The sequence below is a fragment of the Zingiber officinale genome, chromosome 5A, assembly GCF_018446385.1.
Source record: "Zingiber officinale cultivar Zhangliang chromosome 5A, Zo_v1.1, whole genome shotgun sequence".
Lineage (NCBI taxonomy): Eukaryota > Viridiplantae > Streptophyta > Magnoliopsida > Zingiberales > Zingiberaceae > Zingiber > Zingiber officinale.
In genome coordinates this window covers 146,756,050-146,769,481 of record NC_055994.1, presented here as the reverse complement: position 1 = coordinate 146,769,481, position 13,432 = coordinate 146,756,050, and the positions used below count along the sequence as shown (strand labels likewise).

At 38.8% G+C, this 13,432-nt stretch overlaps 1 protein-coding gene across 4 annotated transcripts; it reads left to right on the top strand.

Moving 5' to 3' along the window:
* Positions 1-7,345: 7,345 nt before the first annotated feature.
* On the top strand, positions 7,346-13,432 carry LOC121982297 (bZIP transcription factor 1-A-like). Of its 4 annotated transcripts, none has more exons than XM_042535292.1 (13): positions 7,346-7,534; positions 7,614-7,870; positions 7,978-8,043; positions 8,124-8,210; positions 10,178-10,282; positions 10,382-10,441; positions 10,510-10,667; positions 10,756-10,810; positions 11,845-11,884; positions 12,009-12,208; positions 12,712-12,789; positions 12,900-13,025; positions 13,106-13,432. In XM_042535292.1, exons 2-13 carry the CDS (start codon positions 7,814-7,816, stop codon positions 13,163-13,165), a joined length of 1,092 nt encoding a protein of 363 aa, XP_042391226.1. In that variant the 5' UTR covers positions 7,346-7,534; positions 7,614-7,813; the 3' UTR covers positions 13,166-13,432. The 4 variants fall into 4 exon arrangements, with proteins under 4 accessions (XP_042391226.1, XP_042391225.1, XP_042391224.1 ...); XM_042535291.1 differs by having other exon boundaries at positions 7,348-7,534; positions 7,697-7,870; positions 11,997-12,208; XM_042535290.1 differs by having other exon boundaries at positions 7,348-7,534; positions 7,670-7,870; positions 11,997-12,208.

Below are 13,432 nucleotides of genomic sequence, written 5' to 3'. Positions count from 1 at the left end.
TTCCGCAGCGCCTCGTCCCTCGGACGCACCGCGTGCCGTCATTCTCGCTAGCTGCGTCTTCCACTCGAGTACCTGTGCTCCTAAGCTCCTGCACACTTAGACACAAGGTTAGAAAACAACAGAACCTAACTTAACTTGTTGATCACACCAAAATCAACCTTGGGGTTCCAACAGTTTCCACTATTTTCGGCGCATATCTGATTCACCGCAGTGTTTCCGACCATCTGTTATGTTTCCGGCCATCGAGCCGTTGTATTCTGCCCTTGGTATCACTAGTATGACTGTGAGTCATTTTTACTAGCCGGCCTATGAGTCGTTAGTGTGTGTTTTGGCCTGCGAGTTGTGGGCATATTTTGACCTACGTGCCGCCTTTTGGATACATGTTACGCCGGATGCCATGTCGCCATCCCCAGATCCGGCTCCTCAACTGACTCACATTCATCTACCCTTCGAGGCTACGACGACTCGAGCAGCAGCGCGACCAGCTCATCGATCCATCCAAGGGTGCCCCGGGGCCAGGGTACGCTACTGTACTCGTCTTATATTTATTTAGTTGTTCTACCATGATTTGTCTGCATATATATTTGTGGGACCTGTCTTGAGCATCGGGGTACCAGGGACTGGGGTACCCCTGTCGCTCGCTACATGTAGCGTTAACCAGAAGTCTTTCGATGACTTAGTCAACACAGAAGACAGCTCACCATCTGGGTCATGGAGATATGGTCAACATTCCAGACGCGTCATTTCGGCAGGTCCGTCTTCTCAGCTTCTCGATAGGAACATAATTGGCGTCGTCTATGGGAACGCACCTGATCTGGAACGTGAAGATGGTTGACGCCGGAAAATGTTGCCATATTCATGACCTTGATAGGTTTCGATGAATATATCATATTCTCCTCACTCCACGGGTATTCGAGAGTTGAGAAGTTGAGTCAGATTTTCTATTGGTCGGCAGGTCAGTTTTTCCATTATATTCTCTTTTGGTCATAGAATCTATCATAGTTTTCCGAGCAAGGACTCCCATGCTGATCGGTCGGGTTTCTATCATACTAGAGCCACAAACTCATTGCCGAAGACTCTCACGCCAATCGACCGGGATTATATTTGCAAAAACTCCTGTGCTGATCAGCCGAGATTATATTTGCGAAGACTCCCGCGTCGATCGACCAGGATTATATTTGAGAAGACTCCCGTGCCGATCGGCCGGGATTATATTATATTAGAGCCACAGGCTCTAGGAGTCAAGCGGCGACTATAAACCCCTATGAAGACCGTCGAGCGACGACGTTAAACTCAGGTCTCCACCGACGGTCGAGCGGCGACCTAAAACCCCCGCCTTAGAAGACTGTCGAGTGGTGACATTAAACCCAGGTCTCCACCGACGGTCGAGCGGTGACCTTAAACCCGAGTCTTCACCGACCAGCTTATCAGAGCACATATCTCCCCCGTTCGGGGTCGAGCGGTCTTTACTGGTTGCGGACCACCATATCAGATATTCTATCTTCCCCGCTTGGGATCGAGCGATCGTCACATATCGAATCTCATATCTCCCCCGTTCGGGGTCGAGCGGTGTTCATTGGTCACGGAGCATATCAGAGCAGCTCATCTCCCCCATTCGAGGTCGAGCGGTCGTCACTGGTTTCAGACCAGCTTATCGGATATTTCATCTCTCTCGTCCTGGGTCGAGCGGTCGTCACTGGTCTCGGACCAGCTTATCGGATATTTCATCTCCCCCGTTCGGGATCGAGCGATCGTCACTGGTCTCGGATCAGCTCATCGAATATTTCATCTCCCACGTTTGGGGTTAAGCGGTCGTCACTGGTCTCGGACCAGCTTCAGATATTTGATCTCCCCCGTTCGAGGTCGAGTGGCCTTCACTGGTCTTGGACCAGCATATCGGATCTCATATCTCCCCCGTTCGGGGGACGATCGGTCTTCACTGGTCTCGGACCAACTTCAGATATTTGATCTCTCCCGTTTAGGGTTGAGTGACTTTCACTGGTCTCGGAACAGCATATCGGATCTCATATCTCCCTCATTCGGGGTCGAGTGGTCTTCACTGGTTTCGGACCAGCTTCAGATATTTGATCTCCCCCGTTCGGGGTCGAGTGGCCTTCATTGGTCTCGGACCAACATATCGGATCTCATATCTCTCCCGTTCGGGGTCGAGCGGTCTTCACTGGTCTCGGACCAGCTTCAGATATTTAATCTCCCTCATTCGGGGTCAAGTGGTCTTCATTGGTCTCGGACCAGCTTATTAGAGCATCTATCTCTCCCGTTTGGGGTCGAGCTATCGACGATGGTCATAGACAAGAGTATCTCCACTAGTTTCGGATCAGGATATCTCATAGGCTCTGTGCCCGTTCGGCTCATGACTTTGGCTTGCGTGCACTTTCGATTCATGGGCTATACTCTCGTTCAGTTCACAGGCGATGCACCCGCTCGGCTCACGACTCCCGTTTCCATATGAATGTGATTTTGCGGACTATGCTTCCGCTCCGTTTTCGAGCTCCACTTCTGCCCGACATTGCTTCATCACTCGCTCGGTACTCGCCTATGCGCTCACTTGGCGTTCGGCCGAGAGCTTGCCTGGCGGCCGCTCGGCACTATTTTTCGTTGCTCGGCTGACACTTTGGTAGCTGCCTGATCCTTTGCCCGATCGTCCACTTAGCCACGTGCTTGTTTCACTCGATATCCTAGTGGTTGGCAAGTCGGCATTTTACGGTCACCATGTCGACATTTCGAGATCGCACGATCACATTTTACAGTCATCCGCCCGACATTTTTTGGGGCTCAATTTCCATCCTTCCGAATGCCTGGTCGACATCTTCACGGTCACGCGCTCGGTATCGCTCGTCCGCTCGGTCTACTAGTTGTCCCGCGTGTCGCTCGGTCTACTATCATTTAACTCGTCACTCACTTGACGTTTTTCCGTTCACTTTGCATCGGTCCAGTTATTGACTCGGTATTATTTCTCGTGGTTCACTCAACATCGCTACCATTACTATAGCGATCGCTTGCGAGGCATTATACGATGGGTTCAGTATTTTGTCCCTGATATCGAGAGTGATTCAACTTTCATGATAGACTATCTAGTCAGTCAGAGTTGCGTCTCCTTCGATTATACTTGAAGGGAAGACTTGTGATGCCGATGTATCACATGGCATTAGGGAGATTACAGGGATGGAGAGGGGCATTTTCGTCACTCAGCATGTTAGGGCTTTAAGTGGGGAAGCATTGTTCTATTCGGAAAAGGGGGGGGGGGTGGGTCTTCTCCGCCGCGAGCAAGGGAGAAAGGAGAGGAGGTTTTTAGGGCTCAGCTGTCGCACTCTCCCTCAGGTTGGCCGCCGCCTCTTCTCGCCCTCACGTTGGCCGCTGCCTATTCTCCCCCTCATGCTAGCAGTCGCCGCACTCGCCCTCATGCCGGACGCCTAGCACAAGGGGCTGGGGGTTATTTCGGCCGCCGGGAGGAAGATGCACGGACTTGGTCGTCTTCATGACCTTCGACGCCGGCCAGATCGGAGCCCCTCTCGCCGCCTTCGTCCAGAGTCGGATGCTACCAGCGAGGGCTTCCTCCGCCAACCACTCCTTTTTTTCCATCACCTACAGCTAGCTCCGACGGCTCTACAGTCGACCACGGCGACTTTACAACCGCTATCTCCACTGTTTTCGGCACATATCTGATTCACCGCTGTGTTTCCGGCCATCTGTTATGTTTTCGGCCATCGAGCCATCGTGTTCTGCCCTTGGTATCACTAGTATGACTGTGAGTCATTTTTACTAGTCGACCTATGAGCCGTTAGTGTGTGTTTTGGCCTGCGAGTCGTGGGCATATTTCGGTCTACGTGTCGTCTTTTGGATACATGTTATGTGGGATGCCATGTCGTCGCCCCCAAATCCGACTCCTTAGTTGACTCACATTCATCTTCCCTTCGAGGTTGCGACGACTCGAGCAGCAACGCGACCAGCTCACTGGTCCATCCGAGGGCGCCTCCCGGGGCCAGGGTACGTCATTGTTCTCGTCTTGTATTTATTTAGTTGTTCTACCATGATTCGACTGCTTATATATTCGTGGGACTTGTCTCGAGCATCAGGGTATTAGGGACCGGGGCACCCCGGTCGCTAGTTGCAGGTAGCGTTGACCGGAGGTCTTTCGATGACTTAGTCAACACAGAAGACATCTCTCCATCTGGATCATTGAGATATGGTCAATATTCCAGGCGCATCATTTCGACAGGTCCGTTTTCTCAACTTCTCGACAGGAACATAAGGTTTAAAATAATGAAAAATAAACATAAATCGACTCAAAGAAACCCCACCAATGCAATGATGCTTATTTGACACAAATCTTAATCCTTTAGAGCCCTCGATCACTTTTACCTAAAAGTATTTGACAGATTAAATGGAAAGGTATTTTAGTAAACAAATGCGCCTATGGATACATTATAAAGCATAATATATATGCTCTTTGGCTAGTTTAAAATTTTTAATGCACAATTTGATAAATTTCCAAAAGAATATATATATAATATTATTTGGTTCAATTGTAATAAAAATTTATTTATTTAAAATTTTTAATGTATAACATAATTTACTATTTTATTGTATTATTTTCAGTTACCAAACTAATAATAAATATTTTATTATCATTATTTTTCTTTTTTAATTTTATGTTTTTTTTTCTAATTTTACACTTTTTAAGTATTTTTTTAAAACTTTCCTATATATATATATATATATTAAAAGTACAATTTAATTTTTAAAATAAAATATAACATATTTTTATTTTTTATTTTGTTTTATAATTTAAAATAAAATTTTCATTATAAAAAAGTTAGGAATCTTTTTTATCCCAAAATGTAAATATAGGAGGCTATTTTTAGTTACAAAATTTTATTAATACTATAATTAAGAAAAATCTTACTTTTTCGAGGTTTTCAAATTCCGATTTGCATGGCTCTTTTTGGCTACGTGTCAAGAATGGATTATTAGTCAGAATCATCGATTATCTAAACCAAACAAGATTTTAAATTGATAACCTTGGTTCTCAAAGATAACGCCAACCAAACACACCATAGAGGTAAAAGTCTCATTGGCATAACCAAAAACTTTTATATATATATATATAATTTTGATATCCTAATTATCTTATCTTATGGTGTTCACCTTTGTGAGCACCATGAATTTTTTTTAAAAAAAAACTTTAGTTTTAATACTATAATTCAAACCCTAAATTTTAAAGACTAATAACTCAACATGACTTCTTGAATTTTAAATAGTCATAACTTTTGACTCAAGACTTAAAATCAAATTCTGTTGAATTTGACATGTGTAGAATTTCAAAATCTACATTTGTTAGTGGGGTATTTGCCAATTTTCTGGCCCAACTTCCACTATTTAGGTTTTTTTCCGAGACTTCGGAAATTTTATTACTATTTTTAGTAATTTCTATTTTATAGTATTTAGAGTATTTTTCAGTATTCTTGTTAATTATGGGTCATAATTAGTGTATAATAGTGTCATGTTTTATTATTATTTTTTTAAAGATATTTCTTTTTAAGAAAAAATATATTTTCTTTTTCTACGATATTGGAATTGTTGTGTAAATATTATATTTTGTTTCCTTTCTTTATCTTAGGATGTCAGAGTCTATATAAACATCTGTATAATTGTATGAGAGATCATCCCTCTTTTATTAATAAAGTTTTTTTTAGTAGATCCTGTGAGTTTCCTTTGATTTTGGTGTTCTCTTTTTTTTAGTTCTCCAATCTCTCCTCTCGTTAGCCCGCAAAATAATTACTATCATATCCATTGTTATAAACCATAAATTATATATATATATATATATAAACTCTAACCCTAAACCCTATACAACTGTGAGCGAAATTCGACGTGGGCTATCTGACGTGTCCAAAATCTAATTTTTTTAATCCCTCTTTTTCATTTGCATGCAATAGTTTTTCTCTCTTTCCTTTTAAATTAAAATCAACAACGTTTTCCTCTAATATGATTGCATGCAATAATCACTGTAGTACTGATTTTTAAAAGTGATGTAGCTGCTACAACGTTATAACAGCTACTACACAATAGCTGCTACACGTTATAGCAGCTACTATGCAGTAGTTGTTATAATGTGTAGCAGTTATTGTATAACTACCGTGTTGTAGCAGCTATTGTGTTGTAGCTGCAATAACGTGCAGTAATTATTGTGTAGATACTACGTTGTAGCAACTACTGCACCGTTGTAGCAACTACTACACAGTTTAGTAGCTACTGTATAGTAACTGCTATAAGTTGTAGCAATTACTGCATAGTTGTAGCAGCTACTGTACAGTTGTAGCGGCTATTATACAATTGTAGTAGCTAATGCATACTAACTGCTACAATTTGTAACAGTTACTGCACAGTTGTAGCAGCTACTGCATATAAACTGCTACAAGTTATAGTAGCTACTGCATAATGACTACTACAAATTGTAACAGCTACGGTATAGAAGCTGCTACAATGTTCTAATATCAGTACCACTATGATTGTTACATGTAATAATAGGAGATAGAAGATAAAATTTTATTTTAATTTAAGAGAAAAGAGAGAAAAAAATTATTACATGTAAATGAGAGAGAAATTAAAAATATTAAATTTTGACCGCGTCAAATAACTCACGTCGGATTTCACTCACGATTGTGTACGAAGAGTCACTTATATATATATATATATATATATATATATATATATATATAGATATAGACTAGTGATTGTGCACACGCGTCGCGAGTAGAGTCATTAGAGTAAAATACCTGACTTATGAAAATCTGAATTATTTAGGTTTTTTAAAATTTGAATTGTTTGGATTTTTGAGTGTCACCCTTACGACTTCTTTATGAAAAAAATTAATTTAATTTAATATTATATTTATCTTAGTAAAAAAAAATTAAGAAAAGTATATTTTTTAATATTGTTGACCTAAAATATTTATAGAAATTTCTTTGATCATAATGTTGTCAATTCTAAGACGTGAGACTAAAGAGAACTATATTTTTTTTTATATAAATTCATAATAATATGCCGCAGCTAAGTCTTGAACTCTAGATCACTAATTATTTCGCTTGTGAAATTACTAATAAATCTTGAAATTATTTTTAATATGAATAGAAAAAAAGATATTAACGTAATTAATATATATTATATATATATATATATATATATATATATATATATATATATTAAAGTGCAAGGGTAAAATGAATGGCAGTTATTTTGTTCCTTCTACGTTTGACTGCTGCTGCCCGTGTTCGGTGTTCCTGTTCATGGCTCTGATCCGCGGCATTCGCTTCATCACGCGATCGACCAATAAGGTCCGTTTCCCCAATTTACTCTCTTCCCGCTTTCTGACCTTTTCCCGCTTTCTCCTTCCCGGCGTCGCTCCCTCCGTCGAATTCCTCCAGTTCGTCCCGCTCCGGCCGCAATTACTCCCTGCTTCGGAGCATGGTCAGATTCCGGCTTCATTCTGCGCAGGAGAATCTCGCTCGCTGAGGTAGTGTCCACTGTCTTTTTTCTTATAGTTGGAATATTATTTTTTTTAAGAAATCCTCAGTTTTCTTCGTCGTGGACAGACGTCGGTCAGCTTAATGCTGAGCCTATCTTTCGTTTTCCATGGCAAAATTTTCAGCTTTCCTACTCTGTATGGAGTTTTCAGAACTAGGGTTTGAGCCCGATGGGCTCGATTACGTTTCTTAGGCCGAGAGCTTAACCTTAGAGTTTTGGCATTGGGAGGCGAATTTGGGGAGCGGAGTGAACAAGGGGACTTTCGATCATGGCCAGCGACAAGGCCGATTCATCGGCTAAGGCTCCAAAAACAGTAGCGGCTCAGGTTCTTGACTTATCATCTTAATTTGGATCAATCTCGTATTCCTAAGCTTCTTAGTTGCTTAATTTACGAAAAACAAAACTCAGTTCTTTCGTTGGTTCTCAATTTAGGAGCAACCTCCCATGGCTAGCTCTGTTGTGGCTCCGTCCGTTTATCCGGATTGGTCTGGTTATCAGGTGCAGTTCCATACATTCACATGAGTGTTTTTTGTTCATTGTTTATAATTCTTTAAAGTTGGCTGCTTTTTTTTTTGCAGTCATATCCACCTATTCCACCACATGGATTGTTCCACTCCCCTGCTGGATCAAGTCCTTATGCTCATCCGTATATGTGGGGAGTTCAGGTGTTGGATTTATACTTAACTCTTGTGCTTTGTCATTCTTTTTTAGTTTTTAAAATCATCCTTAATTCATTTATGTTCCATAAGATGGATAAGTTGATACAGCGCATAGAAGAGAAGCAATTGTGTGGATTAGAAGACACCTTACATTATACTTGTTAAGTTACAAAAGTGCAATTAAGTCAAATGTGTGGGAAGCATCATGTTTCTTTGAAGCTCTTAACATCACTTGGAGATGAAACTATTAGTCCTGAGAACTTATCTTTCTCTTAGGTGTTACTGATATTGTTAGTATCAGCTTATTCTTCATGTAACATTAAAAGGAATTTAAGCACATCTGTGATTAATGCAGAGTGTTGTCAAACTTATTTTTTTTAAAAGTCAAACTAAACTGGTTAATTGTTTTTGCTTTACTAGTTCTAACAAATTGACCTAAGAAAGAAAATTTTAGATCTATCTCAAAATATTGCAAAACATTCAATCTAACCCAATGATATTAACGGAGAGTTTGCATCCTTACATAACATACCAAATTACTCAACCTAGCAATCTATATTGTAGAAGATTGTATTCCCACTAAATAACATATAACAAAATGCTATTAAGCATTGTTTAATGCATGCAATTAAAAGTGTTTTCCACTTCTTCACCAAACCATAAATTGTTTAAACAAAAAGATTTGTAAGTATTGATCACAAGAGAGAATTTATATAAGAAGCCATATGGAAGAAAAATATAAGATTTATCTTGTTAATATTTCAAATTATCCAATCTAACTGATTATTGTAAAAAAAAAAAATACATCCAAACATGGCATCAAATTAATCGATATGGCGATCTTTATTGAAGAAAATTTTATGTCTGCCACATAACATATAACAAATTGTATATAAGATTAAATGCTTAATGCATGCGATTACAAGTGTTTACCACTTCATCACCAAGCCATTAATTGTTTAAAGAGAGAGCTTCATAAGTATTGATCACATGAGAGAATTTAAATAGTCAAATATAATATTTTATTCATTGTTAAATTCCTGATCATATACACTACTAAGTTTTCCTCATTATTTTTCATTGAATGAAGTGCTAGATTTAGTTTGACCAAGTGGTCTTTTGTTTGACTAAATTTGACTCAAATAATTTTAAGTTGTACTCATCTAAAGACTTGCCACATATGCATCCCACATGCCTACACCATATATTGGATGGCCTAGAGCACACACTATAGACTACCTTGACCATATAATGAATCACTAGATTGCATTTCTGTATGCAGTCCTCCATTGTATATGCATGTGCATGCAAAAAGAAAGCCTATTAAATGGACTGACCCACCCATTTGTTTGTCCATTAATCACAATTGCCAGAGGTGACATTGACTCTGTATGTACTCTTAAATTTTGGAAATAACCACATGCTTTCTCCGTACCTTGGACTCATGCATTTGACAAATACCCCAGTATGGTTGAGATCCGTGATTGACTGCTTAAATATTCATAAAAATTTACTGAGTCGAACATGTTGTTCTCTTGGATGGAGCAACGATTGTAACATGTGATACCTTATTACTTGGTTTTTTACTTTTTTTTTTTTAAAAAGGAAATCTTATAGTTTCCCTTTTTCTTAAGATAAGGTATAACATATTGCACAGATTCGTATAATCTCACATACTGAGACTTGGCATTGCTATTATGATGCCGTTTTAGCTCTCCATAGGATTTCTTTAATCAATGTGTGGTCTCCATTATGACTTTTTTTTTCCCATTTAGTCATGATAATATCTGTTGCTTTAAGTATGCGTACAATGGATCCTTCCCCGAGACTCCACATGACGGGAGTTTTGTGCACCGGGCTGCCCTTTTTGAATATTTGTTGCTTTTACAGTTTAAGTAATAATCACATTCTATGAACCTCTATGCAGTAAAATATACTGTAGTAGACTAAGTTTTAGTTCCTTTTGTCTGCAGCATCTTATGCCACCTTACGGGAGTCTGCCACCTTATGGGAGTCCACCACCTCCTTATGTCATGTATCCTCCTAGAGGATTATATGCTCATCCTTCAATCCCTCCGGTCTCCTACCCAACACTTTAAACATATCTTGTGCATATCAATTTCTTATTATATTCTAGATGCATCATATAATCTTATTTTACAAAAAATTGCAAACAGGGATCATATCCATTTGGTTCCTATGCCATGACCAATCCTAGCATCAATGCTGGGACTTCTGTAAGTATGCTACATAGCTTTTAAATACATAAGTTCTATGACTGCAATTAGTGAGTTCCCAAATTTAGGGGACTCCTCTAGGTGGTATGGAAATGGATGACAAGCCATCTAAAAGGAATAAAAGAGACCTCATGAATTGCTCTGGTAGTTCAAATATACTTCCAGGTAAGGACAATACTGGGCCATATAAAGCATCAGGGACATCAACAACTGAAGTTTCCCAAAGGTATATAATTCCTTATTACCGTTAAACCATGCCAACTGGTCTGTCTTTGCAAGTTGTATGTTTGATTATAAGAATTTGTTCATTGCAGTGGTAATAGTGCAAGCGATAGTTCAAGCAAAGAAAGCGATGCCAATTCTGAAAGTGTAAGCATCACATGATTTATTTTCATTTTTAAGTAAAATTGAGGCAATCAAATCAATTTATGTTGCACTATTCACTTGAGCATAGCTACTCCTTACCTATCTGTACTGGCCACTGATTTATCAAAATCGTGGATACTGGGAGCATAAACTCAAAACTAAACACTATATTTTAACTTTGATATTAGAGGAACAATTATGACAAGTAACTCTACTTTCCTACTCAGGGAGTTGTCATCTGTAATGACTGTAAAAATTCCATACTGGAATAGAATAAAAAAAACTTGGGCAGCATAGACAATTTTAGGTGCTTTAATATTTATTTAATTTTCCTGCAGTCTATGTTCCTTTGTATTGTTAGGAATGGTATTTTCCTTGGCATATGTGTCATTTCGGGCATATATAAATGATGCCAGATTTTCTTGTGGTGCCAAGGGTTCGAACATCTATTATGATTCTTTTGGAGCAAGTTTCAAGACAATAAGAATGATTGAACTAGTGCTAGTGAGTTAATCACTTTGACTCTGTTTTGAAGTTGTGCTTGATTGGAGTAAAGTGTCGGTATGCATTGCTTTAAGTATGTGAGAGAGAATGGTTGCTGCATGATGTCTTGGTTTCATCATTCCTGCAAGAAAACAGATACAAGCTCTAAAGCTAAGCAATATTAGCTCAAGTTTTTCTTGATGAGGATAGCTATCTTGAAATGGGTTATGATGAGTACTAAGGGAATGGTTCCTGTGTAAGTCACTCATCCTAAGATCACTGATCAAATGGATGATTTACTCTTCGAACTTAAAACTTCCAGCTCTGAACTTATGTTCTTTATCAACTTTCACATAGTAAGAATTCATGATCATTGTGTTGGTAATAAGTAGCATATCTCATTATCTCTAACCATTCACTATGGGCTATGCACTCATTATTTTCATCTTATTGGGTTATTCTTGTTTGATTAGAGAGGAATAACTACCGTAGAGAATGTAATTTCTTTATAAGCTAATTTGGCTATTTAAGATATGTTTTTGCGGATTATACAGGGCTCGCTGCCAAAAAGTTCTGGACATGAATCTTTTGATGGTATGTTAAACAGAATAAGTGTAATTCTTCAGAGCAAACTTATCTAAGTTCTATGATAGATACTTTTTAGATTGACAATAGTGCACATTGATTTCTTAATGATACAATCAAGCATCCTCACTAGCAATGACGAACCGAGGCATGGAGATGATACCCATCCCTACAGCATCTACACCCGGAGGAGTTGGCTGTGCCACCACAAACTTAAACATGGGGATGGAATATTGGGGCACTCCAAGCTTAGCTTCGCCGATCCCCACAATGCAGGGTAAGATGGCAGTGAACAAAATTGGAGCTGGACTACCAGGTTCATCAGAACATTGGGTACAGATTATTTCTTAGCACCTTCATTTTGAATCTGAAATAGTTTCGTTTTTGGGTTTAGTAATTATGTTCTACCATTCTCTCTATATTGCCTACTGTTCTAAAGAAACTCGACCTACTTTTCTACAAAATAAACTAAAATACTAGGAGTTTAGGAAGCATATATGTATGTTACAAGGGTATATGTGTAATTACATAAATAATTAGTATTTGTACATCTTCAATACAATATTTAGTGCAACCTAAGGGAAATGAATTGATAAGAGTTTTGTGTTTGTTCTATGCACATGTCATGAGAGCCTAGTTGACCAACATGTGAAAGTTCGGTACTAGGAAAAATAAGTAAAAAGGAAAGATTGAAGGAGAAGATGAGAGGAAGAAGTGTGCTCTGATAGATGTCTAAATGGAAGTGCTTGATCTGTTTTTTTTTTTTAATTTTATTTTCAAGATAAACCAAATAGCTACATAAGACATGATTTTCTTCATGAATTCTCCAAATTCAGGATGAAAGAGAGCGTAAGAGACAGAGAAGAAAACAATCGAACAGAGAAGCAGCCCGCAGATCTCGAATGCGCAAGCAGGTAGAGAAACGGCAGTTGTTACTGATATTTTCTTTCTTTAAATTGCTATTCTTCCCGCTGTTCATGAAAAAAGAAGAATCCTTCTGATTTGCTAGTTCTCCATTCTCCAGACAGAATATGAAGAGCTAGCGCATCGTGCTGAGAATTTGAAAGAGGAAAATACTTCCTTAAGAATTGAGTTGGACAACGTTAAGTCCGAGTATCAACAACTTATTTCCAAGTACAACTCTCTCAAGGTATGATTTCTCTACTATATGGACACTTCAAAATGTTTGTTTTTTATTTATTAATGTTCAATTTTACGATAATTTTGCAGGAGAAACTTGAAGTACAAAAAGAAATCAAGGAACCAGATACTGAAAGGAATGAGCAATGAAACTTCGGATCTGATCCACAACCAAGGAAAACAGTATTGAGTGGGGAGCAGCAGACATGCTACCTTAGAGTCGATAGATTAATCCTAACAGATTATATATGAAAGATTATAATTTGTTATAGTTGATTTGTGTGACAGTCGGGCAGATTGTTTTGGCTTTAGTTTCCGCTGGTCAGCAAATGTCCAAACTTCTCATTTACCTTCGTGACCTTGGATGTAACTCTTAACTCTTAGCTCGTAACTCGTAATGCATTGAATTTTAGCTAA